The sequence below is a fragment of the Drosophila ananassae genome, chromosome 2L (assembly GCF_017639315.1).
Source record: "Drosophila ananassae strain 14024-0371.13 chromosome 2L, ASM1763931v2, whole genome shotgun sequence".
In the NCBI taxonomy this organism is placed as follows: Eukaryota; Metazoa; Arthropoda; class Insecta; order Diptera; family Drosophilidae; genus Drosophila; species Drosophila ananassae.
In genome coordinates this window covers 13,174,023-13,189,547 of record NC_057927.1, presented here as the reverse complement: position 1 = coordinate 13,189,547, position 15,525 = coordinate 13,174,023, and the positions used below count along the sequence as shown (strand labels likewise).

Below are 15,525 nucleotides of genomic sequence, written 5' to 3'. Positions count from 1 at the left end.
TATTACATATATCTATAGATATATCTTTTGAAACTCCGAGAAAATATCGCCGATCTAAGCACCGAATACTTTGAGTGAAGAAAACCAACTGACGGATGTTTCCAAAATGTCAATTTTGAATATGTTTTGAGTAAAAGTTTTTGGAGCTTTGTGAGAAAACTTGAAATAGAAAATTGAGTATCCAGAAATAAAACTCAATATCAGTCCTCTGTCCGTGTATTCTCCTCGGAATCTGTTTGAAGGGATTCGATGGACTGGGATGAATTCCGGCTGCGGGAGTAAATGGACTGGGCACTCTTCAGGACTCGTTCGTTTTCCGAGAAACGGATGACAATTTTGAATTCCTCAGCCAGGGCACCGCAAAAGGGAACCTTGAATAAAATATATTTAAAGATTTTAAATTAAAAGACTTTAAGATTAGTCGTACCGCATAGAATCTGGCTTTTTTGAAGACAAAGAAGCACCAACACAGAACTGAGACGATGATAGAAATGATGGTACCAACAATCAGGACGGCATAGATACCACTAAGATTGTCAATAGCCAGTTCCGAAGGACCGTCATCTTCGCTTTTAGCCTGAAAAATAATAGTTAGTGGGTCAAATTATACGATATAGTAAGGAAACTTACACTGCAGACTCCAGCTCCGATTTCATTCCACCATTTGTTCTTTAATCTGGCCAGGACACCCTGCTCCTGTAGCTCCAGCAGGGCGTTGTTGAATTTGTCCCGATATGGCCAATCTGTTGGGTCGGCATTTAATTAAAAGGATTCGGTTGCCAGGCTGAATACCTACTTTTCACCATGGCTATGCCGTAGCCTTTCTCATCCAGAGCATCACCCACTTTGGTCAGGTTGCACTCCCTCACCATGTTGTATTCGATGGAGGTGGACTCCATGAGGAAGGCGTACTTTGTGCCTGACTTGACCTTTTCCACACCCTCTTGGTTATTTTCCACCAGCATGTCAGGATTGTTCGACATGTATTCGTTCATTTTTATGTAGATTGGTTCCTCAGAGGTCTTTCGGGGATTATGGAAGTTAAAGACAAACTGAGACACAAAGTTAAATTTATTACCAAAAAGAAATTTCTTGTAGATCCTGTGCGTTTGGCTCCATACTGAACGTCGTCCACGTTGTCGGCCAAATCCTTGACACTGTTGATGGGACTGGTGGGATTTTCAATTGTCAAGAAGGCAGCCAAGTTGGCCGTGTAGGATGATACCATAATCAGGGTGAAGAACCACCAAATTGCCGAAATGGTACGCGTGCTAAGAGCTCTGGAAAATCAAGGATAATAGCGCCACATTAATTTTTAAGGGCATTTCCATTCATACTTTGGAGCTATCTCAGATCCCTGCTGCAGAAGAGCTCCAGTAGTAAACCATATAGAGTTGTTTAACGTAAACTGATTTTCCAGCTCCTCGGGCTCATCTATACAGGGATAGGGATTATCCCATTCGGTGGGCGAGAGCCGACCCAGGATAAAGAAGCAAAGGGAGACTCCCACATAGGCAATGCCCAAGTAAAGCCAAACCTCAGAGGAGAATGGTTCCATAAATGCGAAGAGAGCGGGAGGCGCTTTCTGCGGTTTCACATACAAAATAGCAATGCCTAATTGGAAAATACTAATAATTGTTTTTAAAAAATATACATATATCGAGAAAATACACACCTAAGTTCATAAAGGGTATGGAAAAATCAATGACCTCTTCCCGCTCTGCCGTTATGGTTAGATCCGTGATGGCCAAGTCGGCCCTCTGAAATAAAGTCACTGATAAAGGCTTCACATGTTAACTTCAATAGTAACTGACCCCTTCAACGATTTCCTTTAGCATTCCTGTCGTCGTATTGGTGGACTTGTTAAAGGAACCATAGTCATTGCCACCATCGATGAAGGTGAAGTTGAAGCCGAGTTTTTCGGCCAATTCTTTTATTAAGTCCACTCCGTAGCCCTGATACTGGTCATTGCCAATAAGTGTGTCGATACTCTCCACAATGCTGGCATACGGCTTGGTCTGTAATTAAGATTTAAATTGCTTTTAATTACCTTTGAAGCGCTCAGTTGAGTTTCTGTACAAACCGCCACTGAGATTAAAACCCTATAGGTTTTATTGACCAAAGATCCGTCATCGACGTCATGAAAGGTAACAGCTTGGGGTGGTCGCTGGAACTCGAACTTCTTGCCCTCCTCCCAGGTGCCAACCTTGACCAAGCCCGTCGTCTGCAACTCGATCACATCGAAGGTGAAGCCCTTGCGCACGTTTCCTTCGAAGAAAATGCGACCAGTTATGGTGTTCTCCTTGATCTCCAACTGAAATTGGTGTTTTTAATGGACTCTTAGGTTTATTATTTTTTTTAACTAACCGATCTCATGTAGTTCCTGAAAGTAGATCCATCTGGTTGGACGTTGTCGTGACGCTCGGAGCAGTTGAGCATCTGGGGCTCATAGGGAAGGTTTTTGGTGGTCTCAGCTATGACCCTCACTGCATCGTAAGTTAGCGCCATGGCCATGGTAATAGATGAAGAACCTTTGTAGAGATTTTGGGGGTAAATGGGGCTTTATAGATAGTATTTAAAAGTATCTCCCTACCCTGACCATCTGGCTCACTCTCGCCCAGCTCCTGGTGCAGTTTCTCCACCAGATCGCGAACTTCCTCCTGGTCGGGTGAGAACATCCTAATGCCAGTAATGTTCACCTCGCTGTACCTGTACTCCTCCAGTTCAAAGGTGTGCAGGTCCAGGTTGCCAACGACATAGGTGTAGTCCTCGTTCATAATGCCCACCTGCTGGGCCTGCCGTAGGAGCTCCGCCACTCCTTCGGTGGAGCCAACTACTACGATTCGATTATCCTCCGATTTTCTGATCCGTCTTAGCACTGACTTGTAGTTTCCGTTTAGATTCAAATCGTAGCGTATCACTTTTATAACAGGTCCCTTGATGCCATACAGATTCATGAGGTGGTCCAAGATGTTGAGGTACTCAGCTATGGAAGTTACTAATAAATAATCTATCAAGGTGTTATATATCCTCTATGCAAACCCGACTCGTAGCAGAATATGTAGCGGGACCACTGAAACTCGTTGATAATGTCGTAAAGGACATGGGCAATATCCTCGGGATTCGGATGCAGGTTGAAGCCGTCTGCTTGGGTGCCGCTCCAGGAGAGGTGGGGGTAGATGAAAGGAATGTCCTTGGAGTCACAGACACTGAGGAGATGCGAGGCAGTATGCTTGGCAGATGGCCCGAAAACAGCACCCACTCCGTTCTGCAGAGAATATTTGATAAAAGGTCTTTTTGTTTGCTTTTTGTTTACAAACTCACTTGCATCAGCCGGCACAATTGGCCAAAAGCCTGGACCGAGTTTCCGTAGGCCACCTGCTCCGTCTCGCCCACCAACGGCACTCCCAGCTCATTGTTCACCACGGATATGGCGTGTTCGAAGGTCTGCCGGATCCTATCTGTGGCGTCGTCGGTGATAAGACCTGCATGCTTTGTGTGTTGAGTCGAATGAATTCGGGAGAGGAGTGCTCCGGAGATGAGCACGTTGAGCTCTTTCACTCACCCAGGCGAATGGCTTGACCACCGGTGGAACCGTAGGAGTTGCCTCCATAATACTGACCCCCCACCAGGTCGAGGCAAAGGAATGCCAGTGGAAGCCAACAGAACTGCATTGTCTTTATTTATTAAAGTTTCCTTTCATGCCCCACAGTTTGCTTTTTTTTGGATATTTCTTATTGAGTATATATAGATGTATACGTATATTTTTGGAACACCCACTAGCGCGATGTATGCCCCGATTTTTGGTTCTTTGGCTGGCGAGCGCACATTCCCAACTGATTGGATGCTCATACTTTTCCCCCAAAAATTCCACTCAAAAGTTTTCAAACCGAAATTTTTGAAAAGCTGCTCCAGTGTTGAAAAAATACCACCTCCCTCATCAATAATAGTTTTCAAAGTTTCTTTAATAGTGTCACATTTAATTCGAATTATCACAAACATAAAATTGCTTCAAAAACTAAACTATTGCAAATGAAAAATATAAATAGTTAATAGCTAAAAAAATATATATAGATTTGCAAGTTAATTTTTGGCACATTATCTGTTGCGGTTTATGGGTTTATTGGCCCACTTGATCCTTGGCATATATCTCCGGATAGAGCCAGTCTGCTGATTCCGTCAATTGAAAACTGCAATGTTATTGGATAGATGAGATGGGATAAGTGATATGCCTGTGTGTATGGTCTATGGTGTTGCACTCCAACCCCTTTTAGAATTCCATCTGCCACGCACCAATTGCAATTTTATTGAAAAGACAATTGAAGAAGTTTCTCCCCAACGGCATCTCAAGGCAACTGCTGGGCATAAATCACCATTAATTAACCGACTGAGTGCCACCCAATTGAAGTGCTAAATCGATGTTGGCACAACAATAGTATCTAACATCAGTAACGAGCCACCCCCGGCTCCAATTAGAGCCTCGATGGGGGGCTGGAGGCTGGAGGACTCCCCGACAAATACTCACCAGCTGGCACGCCTCGGTCTTTGGTCTGGTCTGAACTGCTCGGCGCATGTCTCATTAATAATACTCTTAGGCTTAGGCTGCAGCTACCACACGCTGCACTTGTTGGCGGGATTCATGGGTGTGCCCTCCGCACAGCTGAACTCCCGAGCGAAGTCGTAGGAGTTCGACAGAGTTCCAATCACCCGAAAGCGACCCGGGCTGTGTATCGCCGTGTTCAGCTTGTTGCGAATCGCCTCCGGCCGCATGGCCCCGCACCACACTTGGCCAAAGTTGAGAAAGAACAGCTGGGGCCCCGTCATATTCAGCCCGGGCAACATCTCGTCCTGAACCTCATCGGGATGTTCCTTCAGCCAGCGTTTGTAGGCGTGGAAGGCTTGTCTCAACCCCCCATTATCGGCTATGTTCTCACCTGAAATTATACGAGTTTTTAATTAAATCGTTTGTTCTTATGTGAAGACTGCTCGTACCTTGGGTGCTCTCTCCATTGAGGACAATGCCCACCTCCTCGACCGTGTAGTTGCTGTACTGGGCAATGATGCACCGGGCCCGTTCATCGAAGCCCCGAATGGAGGAGTCCGTCCACCACTTGTGAATGTTGCCGTTCCGATCGAAAAGCCTGCCCTTGTCGTCAAAACCGTGGGTCAGCTCATGTCCTATGACCACCCCAATGCCGCCAAAGTTCAGTGACTTGGGGAAGTGGCGGTGGTAGAAGGGTGGCTGCAGAATACCAGCTGGGAACATGATCTGATTCTTGTTACGGCTGTAGTAGGCGTTAACGATGGCAGGAGCTGTCTGCCAGTTCGTCTTGTTGACCCGCTCGTGCAACTTTGCCTGCTCCGTTCGGGCCGTGTGGAGCAGCACATTCAGCGTGTTCTCAAAGTACTTGTCCGGGTGGATCTCTATCCCGGCATACTTGTTGTTCAGCTCAGTTGGGTTGAGGATGAAGTCAGGATAGCCGATTTTCAGGGACATGGCGTTGACTTTCTCCTCGGCCAGCTGTTTGGTGGTCGCGTCCAACCAGTCGGTGGTCTTCAGGATGTCTCGGAAGGCCTGCTGCAGGTCGTGGGTCATCCGCAGCGTGTCCCGCTTGCTGTTGTTGTCGAAGTACCGACTGACGAACATCGAGCCCACCGCCATGCCCATGTTGGTGTTCACCTGGGCGATGCAAACCTTCCACCGCTGCGGACTCTCTTCCCTTCCGAACAGAGCGTGGTAGAAGCTCTGCTTGATGTCGTCGAACCGATCGTCTACATTGTTGATTCGATGGCGTACAAACCGCCACATCATATAGTTGGCCACCATCCGCGGCTCCGTCTCCTGGATCAGGGTGACCAGCTTGCTCATGTACTCCACCGCGTAGATGACCACCTCCTCGGATCCGCTCACCTCGCGATCCTGGAGGCTCTGGAGATAGGCCCTCCACTCGATTTCTGGCACCAACGATTGCAGCTGGTCGAGAGTCATCCGTTTATAGAGCTGTGGATCGAAAGATTCTTCGAGTTAGCTCTAAAAAAATGAAAAATATAATGAAACATTACCTTGGTGACGTTCAGACGCTGCTCTGCAGGCGCCGTAATCCCCGCCAGCTGCGTCTCGAAGTAGACCAGCTCTTGGGCCACCCTTTGGGCATCCGACTTGCTGGCACCCATCTTGTGCATCACTTCGCTCATGTAGCGCTGGTAGGCGAGTAGATACTTGTTATTGGTCGACTGCAGGAAGTATTCTCGGGTGGGCAGACCCAGACCCGTTTGGTCGAACTGCACGATGTTCTCCTCGGAGTTCTTGATATCCGCCCCCACCCACTGAACGATGAGGATGTCGTTGTTGTAGCGCCGCAGAGTGGCGGCCAGGACCTGCCAGTTGAAGTTTGAGTCACTCCAGTCGGGGTCGAGCACAGGCCAGCCGCCCAAGTCCCGGATGAGAGTGTGCAGCGGCTCCAGACCACGCTGGGACAGGACATCGCTATTCACACAGGAACGGTAAAGATTCTTGGCCTTCATTTGGGCATCGTGCTCGTTGCCAGTGGATAGCTGCTCCTCCGGATCGGATCTATCCCTTTGTCGGGCCTGCTGGGCCATCTCCTCCTCCTTGGTTTTGTCGCGGGTGTCGATCAGATGCTTCGTCTTTGCATTATTGGAGAATCGCTTGTATCTGATCAGGACCTGATTAAGCAGACGCCGTCGGCTGACGATGTGCCGCCGCAAACGATCCGCCACCAAGGCGGTTTCTTGGTCCGATCCCACCTCGCCAGCTGCCTCCTCTTCCACCTCCCCCTGCTCGTTGAGCTTGAAGAGCGTGTTCCGGACCTGATTCTTCCGGTGCTCCGACACAGACGCGTGCATTGGCTCATTTTTCTCGAGGAGATTACGCAACACTAGGTCCAGGCTTTCGCGCAACATCTCAAATGTGTCAAAGCCGGCCTTGTCCTTGGGAATCGGATGCAGTTTCTCCCAGTTTCCGCAGGCGTACTTGTAAAAGTCCACGCATGGATCTACCTTGGTGTCCATGTAGCGCTGCATGGTCTTGGCCTGGGCCAGACGGATGCCCTCCCGTGTGCCCTCCTCGTTCCAGAAGCTCTGCAGGGAGGCAAGTGCCTCGTTGATCTGTTCTGAAGGACCCTCGTCTGACTGGCGCTCAGCCTCGCGACGCTCCCTCTGCTTACTCCGCTCCAGCCAGTAGAGCGCCTTGTCCTGGTATCGCTTCTTCTGGCGCTGGTACAGGTCGCCCTCCAATGGCTTGATATCTAGGTTGATGCCGTCGCCAATACATTCACGGGGAATTCCCTGAGGAAGAAAGGAGGTACGCGAATCCTTCATAAGGGTGCTGCGCTCCTCCAGGTCCATGGTCTCTGCCTGACCATATCTGAATGACTGACACCTTCGCGCACGTTCCGCGGCCATAAGCTCTAGCTGGGTTTGCTTGGTCTGCGGGACGAGGAACTCCTCCTGGAGTAGTTCGTTGTAGGTGCTGCCCTCCTGCATCGCCGGTTCGAAGTCGCTGGCATAGACGGGCACTGAGGACTCCCGCCGATCTCGCATCCGCTGTTCACTAAGCTGCAGCGCCGCTAGCATCCCGTCCAGGCGCATGATCAGGATGAGGACCAGGGTCAATGGCAGCATCACCACTGGAAGCAACAAGAACAGTTTGCAACAGGTTAGTCCCGGACACCATTGCACTCGACCCGTCCGCTGATTGACTCCTAAACCAAGCTTAACGCCGCGATCCTTGGTGGATGCGAGGTGCGCGGACTTCGGCGGACCAGGAGCTGGTGTGCCATGGACCGAGGGCATCGCTAGCTTCAGCTGACTGGGGCTGTAGCTGTGGCGACTCATCCCACGGGCGGCTGTAATTGAGGAGCTCGCTGGCCTTTATACTTTAATTAAACGCAATTTTTTGCGCGACGCAGTTGGCGAACCGAACGGGACGTAACCCAAAATGAGAATGGAGGGCCGGCGACCGAAGATCCGTGGACCGGAGAATGGACTGAGCTGGACTGGACTGGACTGGATGGCAGAGAGCAGCGGACGAGTCGCGCTCACATTGCCAACTGAAAGCAACAGATACTTGGGATGCGCAATCACGGCGCGCGTCAAACAATTGAGCGACAAATAGCATCCAGCAACATGCGACTGTTGTGGCAACATCAGCAGGGGGTTGTTATCGTTGCCGCCTCTTATCTGATCCAAGATCCAAAAATACCATAAATACCCATCAAGTAAGATCTAACGAGGCAGGAAATACACGGCGTCTTCTGCCCTGATTTGACCCATAAACCTCAATCGATGCGTTAATACGTCTTTGTGCCTCTGGTTCGGTTAATCAACACCAAAGGCGACACAAAGGCACATCTTTCAGATGGCCCGCCGAAATTAGTGTCATTATCACTGGACTAGCAGTGCCAGGGGCTCATCTGCACTGACCTCTGTCCGAGCACCGTCTAAATTCAATCAATTTAATTTAATTTCACAAAACAATTGCACCGCCCGACGACGGACATTTGGCCACGGGTTACTAGCCCATGTGGATTCAGTCGGTCGAATCTAAGCTCAGATTTTTAAAAATAATTGAGATGTCTATAGAGTATATAGACGGAAGGATATCCAGTATAATCCGAATAGATTTTTAGACATTTTGTATAAAAGAATTTTGATAAGGAGGAGTATTAGTGGTTTTAGTAGATTATTTCCTAAATAGTTTTCGAATAGGACTGAATACATAGGTCTAAAGAATTCATAGATCCCATTGTATTAAAAGAAAAATTCGTTTTATTTTCTATCATTACTTGAACCATAAATTGAAGGCTAAAAAGTCAATAAAAATGATATGTTTATATGTCTGATTGGAGAGATCTCTGTCACAGACGTGCAATTATACTTTAAAACCCTCAATCAAATCAAATAAAAGTATTAAATTTTGCCATGAAAACTCTTTTGATTTATATCAGGTTTTATGTTTTATGTCTAGGTCTGATGTTCATAAAACCTCTCAGATTACTGGGTATTAGAAACCAAGATAAATCTGCCCCATCCGAGACAATTTGGCAATCGTCCCTTTAAGGCCTGTCAGCGACTCGCATAACTCAGCCGTTAAGCCTGGTCATTGAAGTGTAATGGAGATGGCGTCATTGGGTGCCACTAACTACTCCAGTCACACGTGGTCGGGGCGGGGCTGCGAGGGGCGTAATCTGGCACACTATTTAAAGGGAATTAAAGCTCTCCGAGGCGTAACTGTAGCCCAAATTGGCCCATAGAGTGTGGGTGTGCAGGGTGCGGGAATTTCGGCCCGGGTTAGTATTACAAGATTATGCGGGTAATTGGTGGCATGCGATGCCATCTAATGTGCCTGTTCTCCTCTCCCATCCGTGCACCTCTCCATCCTCCTCTAAGCGGTCTCGCTTTGCATATGGCCATTAGGGAAGTCCGACGAGGACGTGGAGTGTGAGGAGAGGTGCTCGAGTGGCTGGAGGGATGGCTTTTGTTCACGTCATGTATGAGTTTCGCATTCATGGACACTGAACACGCACTGGCCCAGGTACAAACATACATATACATATGTGGGAGATGCTCCGCCCCAGGCAAGTGTTTATGTTCAAGGGCCGTCATCGGTGGAAATCGCCATTTGGCTCATATGCTAATTTTACCTCTAAACCATTTAATTAGCGACTATGACCGAGATTATCCGGCAGGTCTGTTTATCAATCTCGCATCACAAAGTGCACCTAGCAATTCTGTTGCATTGCAACTCGTGTTGCATGTGCGTGTACGAGGCACTCTGCCACATTGCCGAACACAAGAGCAAATGTTATGCAATTTGCCAACGCTCCGATGGATTCTAATTTCAATTGGCTTTTGTGTTCACTTGATCTGCGGTTCAAGACCAAATCGGCGCCGAGTGACCTACTGCCACTGCTACTGCCGGCGGTAGTGGCGATACAGACACAGAGATTCAAACACAGATGCCGCATCAGGTTTGCGAGAGGTAAACGAACGAATCGTGAATCAATCAATTGATGTATAATAAATAATCGAGTTCAGCAGGCACATACAGTAGGTTTCAATTCAGCCCAGCCTATATTCGCTTTTGATTACGTTTCGGGGGAGCTCTCGTATTGACAAAGGTTGTCGCCACCAAATTAATTAAACTCTCCATTGTCTAACTTTAGTGACTAGAACACATAATATATATTCTAATCGATTTGTCGTAGCATTTTTACTTTTGATGTATGGTCCATGGAACAGGTTATACGAGACTGAGAAATGAATGAAATTTTTAATTAAATCGGGTGTTTCAAATAAAGATATATGGATGTACTTCGAAAACAAAAAAGTATAAGTCTAATTATTAATATTCAGGGACTAACCTGAGGCTGAAAAACAATCTCTAACTTAGTTTGCAAATCATCGTGTTTCAAGGAGAATTATTTTTATGCCCCCAAGGGAATAAGTTCCATTTTAAAGGTATTATTTCAATAAACTTTAAAACAGTTTTAAATTAAAAAAAAAAACAATAAAAACTCACACTTGAAACTTGCCGTCCCAGCAGACTTCGACACTGTTCGAGTTTTGCGGGATCCCAGGAAACTGCTTGTTGAAACTCAAAACCCAAACTTAAATGGTATTTGGAGCGGTTAGTCCGCTGCGTTTAGTCGCAGGTTTAGAACTGATTTCAGATTTGAGTCGGAGAACGATTTAGCCGCGTTTACCACACAGGCCGGTCGGTGCTGGGCGGTGATGCATCTGCTTCTGGTTATCGCTCCGGGTATTCCACTGAGTTGTACGCCGAGCACAGAGTTGTTTTTAAGGCCGAGGGATGATACACATACATTTCACCAGCCGCAGCTGCTGGGAGACTCTAATTGTCGATTGATCGATGGATCACTAATGGAGGTGATTCAAGCCCAAGATTGGGCACTCACCTGTCCTGGGACAGGCTGAACACTTGTCTCACTTTTTTTTTCCACCAGAGAGCCGATGACGTTTGTGGCAAAGCCTATGAGGCCAAAACACTTCACTCATTGCGTGTTTCCCGCATATAATTCACACTCATGTAGGTACCATGCACTTATAATGTATGTTGTCCGTGTCACAATAAAAATGCTAATTGAATTCATCGGGTATTGACAACTCCATTGGACAGTGGGACAGTCGGACAGTCGGCTGTTATTATTAATTAAAATCCCACTACAGATCATAAATCATTGGAGTTGGCTTACAATTGTTGCCGGCTGACGGGAACATTTCAATTACATTCTCATTTGCGGACCACACCTGCCAATGTCCATTGCCAGAGAATCAATTCACAAAAATGTAAATATTTTTTTATCACTTCACTGAACTTTATGGCACCTTTGATTTGGCCCTTTAATTAATTAATTTTGGCTTTGGTTGGTGGCTCCATATTATAATTCCCTTTACGACTTCTTCCATATTCATGGCGGATGTTTATGGCAAATAGCCATTTTAATTACTTTACGGGTCAAACAATTTCGTGCCGCTCTCGTTTAGTGCATTTCCATTTCACTAATGCATTTCCACCAGCGTCGCGGTCTCATTTATTAGTATAATTATTTGCGAAACCGAGCCGTCAGCGTCCAAAGAGTCCCGTGTTTGGACTGAAACCGAAAGCCAGCCAATGGAGCCTGGAATTTCATAAAAAGCATAAAGGGGACTATAGCTGTGGCGGCCATAAATTTTGCTCTATCGATCATTGTCAGGCCGGGAGATAATTTGCAATAAATCTGAGCGGTTTTTTAGAATTCGCAAAAGCGAAAACTGCATTAAAGCGACTAGACCACCACACAACATAAATTAGGATAATTACAATTGCACCCACAAGTGCCATTCGAGCTCGGTCTGTCGCAGTTTGTTGTCTCTTATTTGTTACTTTTTTATTTTTAAATTTGTTAGTTTTTTTTTTTGCATTTGATCGCCCCGGGAACGGTAAGAATTTTGATTGCATAAACAGCAAAAAAAAAAAAAAATAAAATACACAACGCTCGCCCGTTGCTGGCAGCGCGAATGGAAATGAAAATACAAAACTGCAAGAAAATCCAATATCCGAATGGGTCGTATTTGAAAATTAGCCAAAAAAGAATTACCAACCGTGCCAATTACAACAACAGCTTCGTATAGTGTACACAATTAGGAGACTCGGGAAATGGCGGCAAATATTTGCCAACTCCTTTTGGCCGGACCAGATTCATGTTTAGCCAAAATTAGTTGGCCAAGCTTGCATTTTTCTGGCCAGTAAACTTAAAAAGGTGCATGCAGAAAAAAATCACCTAGTAGGTATTAAAATTTAATATTAACTAAAATAATTATTGAAGTTATAGGTTCTTTATTTTGTTTTAGATTTTATTTCCAATTTATGACTTAGGTTATCATAGAAAGTGTTATGTTTAATATATATTAACTTTTGGTAGTATAATCTAGTACTTATGGGGCTTAAGATAAATTATAATTAATATTTTAAATACAATTCAAAATTAAAATAAATAATACAATTAAAATAGGATTAAGAGACAAAATTCAATAAATTATTAATTTTATAATTCTTTTTAACTTAGTAATAGACGTTCAATTTCAATTCCACACCTTATAAATCTAAAAAAGCTATTGATTTGGTTAAAAAATATTTTAAAATTTTATTAATTTTTTCCCAGTGTATATTCCGGAGGCGGAGTGCGTTGGGTGAGCACTGTTCCCGCAGCCAAAACAAAATCAATTAAAACGAATCGCTGAAGCAAAGTTCCAACTCCGACTGGGGCTCATTCATCCGTGACTTTGCACTTTGCCGGCATTTGAGATTGCGGCGCCTGCACAGTGCCATGCAGGTTCCAGGCCAGACCAGGCCAGGCCGGGCCAGCCCAGACTTGAGGCCAGGCTAGACCAGACCCGGGCAGACCACCCGCCTGCGTCTGGCGCTCCCAAGTGCCGCACAAGTGTTGCGCATGCGCGAAGGTGTTTGCTGTCTGGCATTTGATATGCTTTATATTGTTTTGCATGCCGACTTCAAGTGGCTAATGCTGTTGCTGCCTGTAGTGCTGTCTTTGGCTAAATTGCAAAAAGCCCGGCTTAAGAAATTGATATGAAAATGTGTCGGTTAACTAATTCGGAGCTTAAGAGAAATGAACCGCAAAGGACTAGCGGCCAATTAAAGTTAGTTATTGCATGGCACGAGCATTCCCAGATAGCTAAAAAGTTGGGCAATCTTGCCAGACTTGGAGTTTCCATTGATCTTTTTTATAGTTTTGGTTTCTGTAATTTTTTTGGTTTATATCCACGCACACTTAATTCTCACGCACTTGGCATTGACTTTCAATTACTGGCCTACACGAATTCCCGTTAAGCGGGAAACTGCAAGACTGGTTTAGACGCTTTTTTGTTCATTTATTTTGGCGGTGTCCCTGAGATTGCGTATACGCAGCGGTGGCCGAACACGCATGCGCCCGGTGTGTCTCGCCGGGTCGTGTAATTGTGGTTGCGGCTTTTGTTGGCTGCAATTTGCCACAATTGTCAGTGATGTGGTTGACGTGTTGCAATACGCCCCGGCCTGCACTCAAATCGGCTTAATTCCATTTGATTTGTTTCGATTGGAGTGGCAATTTAATTTTTCTTTCTGACAGACTTTCACACTCGCTGTGCCAACACTACGTTAAGTATCGTCCAGTGATTGTGCTAATCGATTGCCGCACCACCGGATTATGCAAAGCGATTGCCGACTAATTAGTCCGAGAGACAGTTAGTGGGAGCCTCTGTTTTGCAATTACCAGGAATCTGAAAGGGATAGTGAATTCTTTCAGTCTGTCAGTCTTTCAGTTTTTACTCTGCCATAGCCATTCTGCGGTCGCCCTTTGTAGTTTACCTTTGAAACTTGCTCGGGACATGCCTTTGCGAGTTAGGTTAATTAGTTTTTATCCTTTCAATGTCATGAACTTGGGTGCTTGGTTTCCAATTAGCTGCAGTTCATGGAAGTGTCGGGGCAGGTTGCTTCAAAGCTACCACCCCACGCCTCCAAGACACAGCTCACTTTTCCGCCGAGCTAATTAGCCTTGAAACCGACCCGATCAATCAATTGAAAAGTTTCATTCGAGTGACACGGGACCTGACCTTTGTAACTTTGTTGCGTTTTGTTTTTGTTGTTATTCGGTTGACATCTCAGCAGAAAGCCCCAAAAGCATTCGTTTTTCGGAGATTTGAAAGTAAGACATGCGGCTGTCAGATCTGGGATTTGACAGATGGATAAAAGCCCCCCTGGAATCGAGGAGTCGAATCGATGATAATGCCAGGGGTCAGCATTAGACTAACGGTTTCCTGCGTACCCCACAAGTGCCCCGCCCATTAATAATGGAGAGGTGTCACTAAACATAATTTGGGTTTTGTTACGTGAGACAGTTCTCCGGGATGAGCTCGATTTGATATATTGGGTCTTAGAGCTCCTAAGCCCACTTTGATATGAGCAAGGACTCGCTACAAAAAGTAATAAATTACGACTTTTCTAGTCCTGGCTTTAAATTTTTTTTATAATCTTCCACTTTTGATAGAAGCTCTTTATGACTTTTTCGGAGGAATAAACTATATATGCTCAGGTAGTTGACTCCTCATCCTAAAACTTTATGGCACTTGCCTTTAATGCCTAGTTAACAACGAAGTTCCCAACTCGCCGTCCAGGCAGTTGTTTACTTTGTTGGCCAACTTTATTTTCACCCGGCTGACATCGCACGTATACTCCAGTTGGGTGGTCAGTTTGGATTTTTAAGGTCTCGTTTTATGCATGAGGTTTAGCCTCAGCTCCAGATTGTCATGTCTGGCTTCATATTTTTTCGCGTTTGGTTGGGGGGTGAGCCTTAATGGCAGGGGTCCATTCGCTCGGGTGCACTTTATGGTCATGGTGGGGTCCCGATTTTGGGTGTGTGGCAGATTTCGTGGCGGATTGCGGGATTGCTGGATTGCGGCCTGATGACGATGACTGTCATGCGGCGGATTTTAGTTGTTAGCAAATGGAAATATCAAATTCGGAGGCCTTCGTGATTGTGCGACATTTTGGGGCAGGACACGTGTGTGTTTTTGTCAGCCGAAAGAATCCGGTGGGTGGGGTTCCGCGGGCAACCTGCCACACACACAGTTGGCGGACTAACTACTCGTTGCTGCCGGCACAGATGTTGCAAGTGAACAAAAACTAGTTTGTGGCGTGTCAAATTGCTGATAGCTGGATGCAGCTCGAAACACTGTTATGCTGGCCAGTTTCCAACTGGTCCATTAGATCGCAGCTAGCCCATAGTAGATGGAGGATGTTGGCTGCCAGATACCGCTGAGAACCCTCCCACGCCGGGCAACTGCACCCAGTTCTCAGCTCCCAGCGGCATCCCAACGCCCAGTCCCCTGACCCAAGCCCAAAACTCGAAAAACCAATCCACATTCGCTCCGCCGGTTTCCAATCAATCATTTTCCGTTCGCGCTGCGATCTGAGAAATTTGCAATTTAATTTTCTGCTGGCTACGC

At 46.2% G+C, this 15,525-nt stretch overlaps 2 protein-coding genes across 5 annotated transcripts; both read right to left on the bottom strand.

Annotated features, from left to right (window-relative positions):
* Window positions 1-87: 87 nt before the first annotated feature.
* Window positions 88-3,833, bottom strand: LOC6501101 (glutamate receptor ionotropic, kainate 2). The gene is made up of 14 exons (XM_001954514.4): window positions 3,566-3,833; window positions 3,325-3,485; window positions 3,043-3,268; window positions 2,594-2,986; window positions 2,368-2,531; window positions 2,084-2,314; window positions 1,815-2,018; window positions 1,676-1,760; window positions 1,338-1,614; window positions 1,079-1,280; window positions 797-1,022; window positions 631-743; window positions 428-577; window positions 88-371 (listed from the first exon to the last, which is right to left on the bottom strand). The coding sequence occupies exons 1-14, from the start codon at window positions 3,672-3,674 to the stop codon at window positions 201-203; spliced, it is 2,712 nt and encodes a 903-aa protein (XP_001954550.1). The 5' UTR covers window positions 3,675-3,833; the 3' UTR covers window positions 88-200.
* A 126-nt stretch (window positions 3,834-3,959) lies between these two features.
* On the bottom strand, window positions 3,960-11,013 carry LOC6501100 (neprilysin-4). 4 transcript variants are annotated; one of them, XM_014911401.3, is made up of 5 exons: window positions 10,544-11,013; window positions 6,064-7,649; window positions 4,993-6,001; window positions 4,526-4,934; window positions 3,960-4,190 (listed from the first exon to the last, which is right to left on the bottom strand). In XM_014911401.3, exons 2-4 carry the CDS (start codon window positions 7,642-7,644, stop codon window positions 4,609-4,611), a joined length of 2,916 nt encoding a protein of 971 aa, XP_014766887.1. In that variant the 5' UTR covers window positions 7,645-7,649; window positions 10,544-11,013; the 3' UTR covers window positions 3,960-4,190; window positions 4,526-4,608. The 4 variants fall into 4 exon arrangements, with proteins under 4 accessions (XP_014766887.1, XP_014766890.1, XP_014766888.1 ...); XM_014911404.3 differs by lacking the exon at window positions 10,544-11,013 and having other exon boundaries at window positions 3,960-4,358; window positions 6,064-8,058; XM_014911402.3 differs by lacking the exon at window positions 10,544-11,013 and having other exon boundaries at window positions 3,960-4,355; window positions 6,064-8,058.
* Window positions 11,014-15,525: the final 4,512 nt, after the last annotated feature.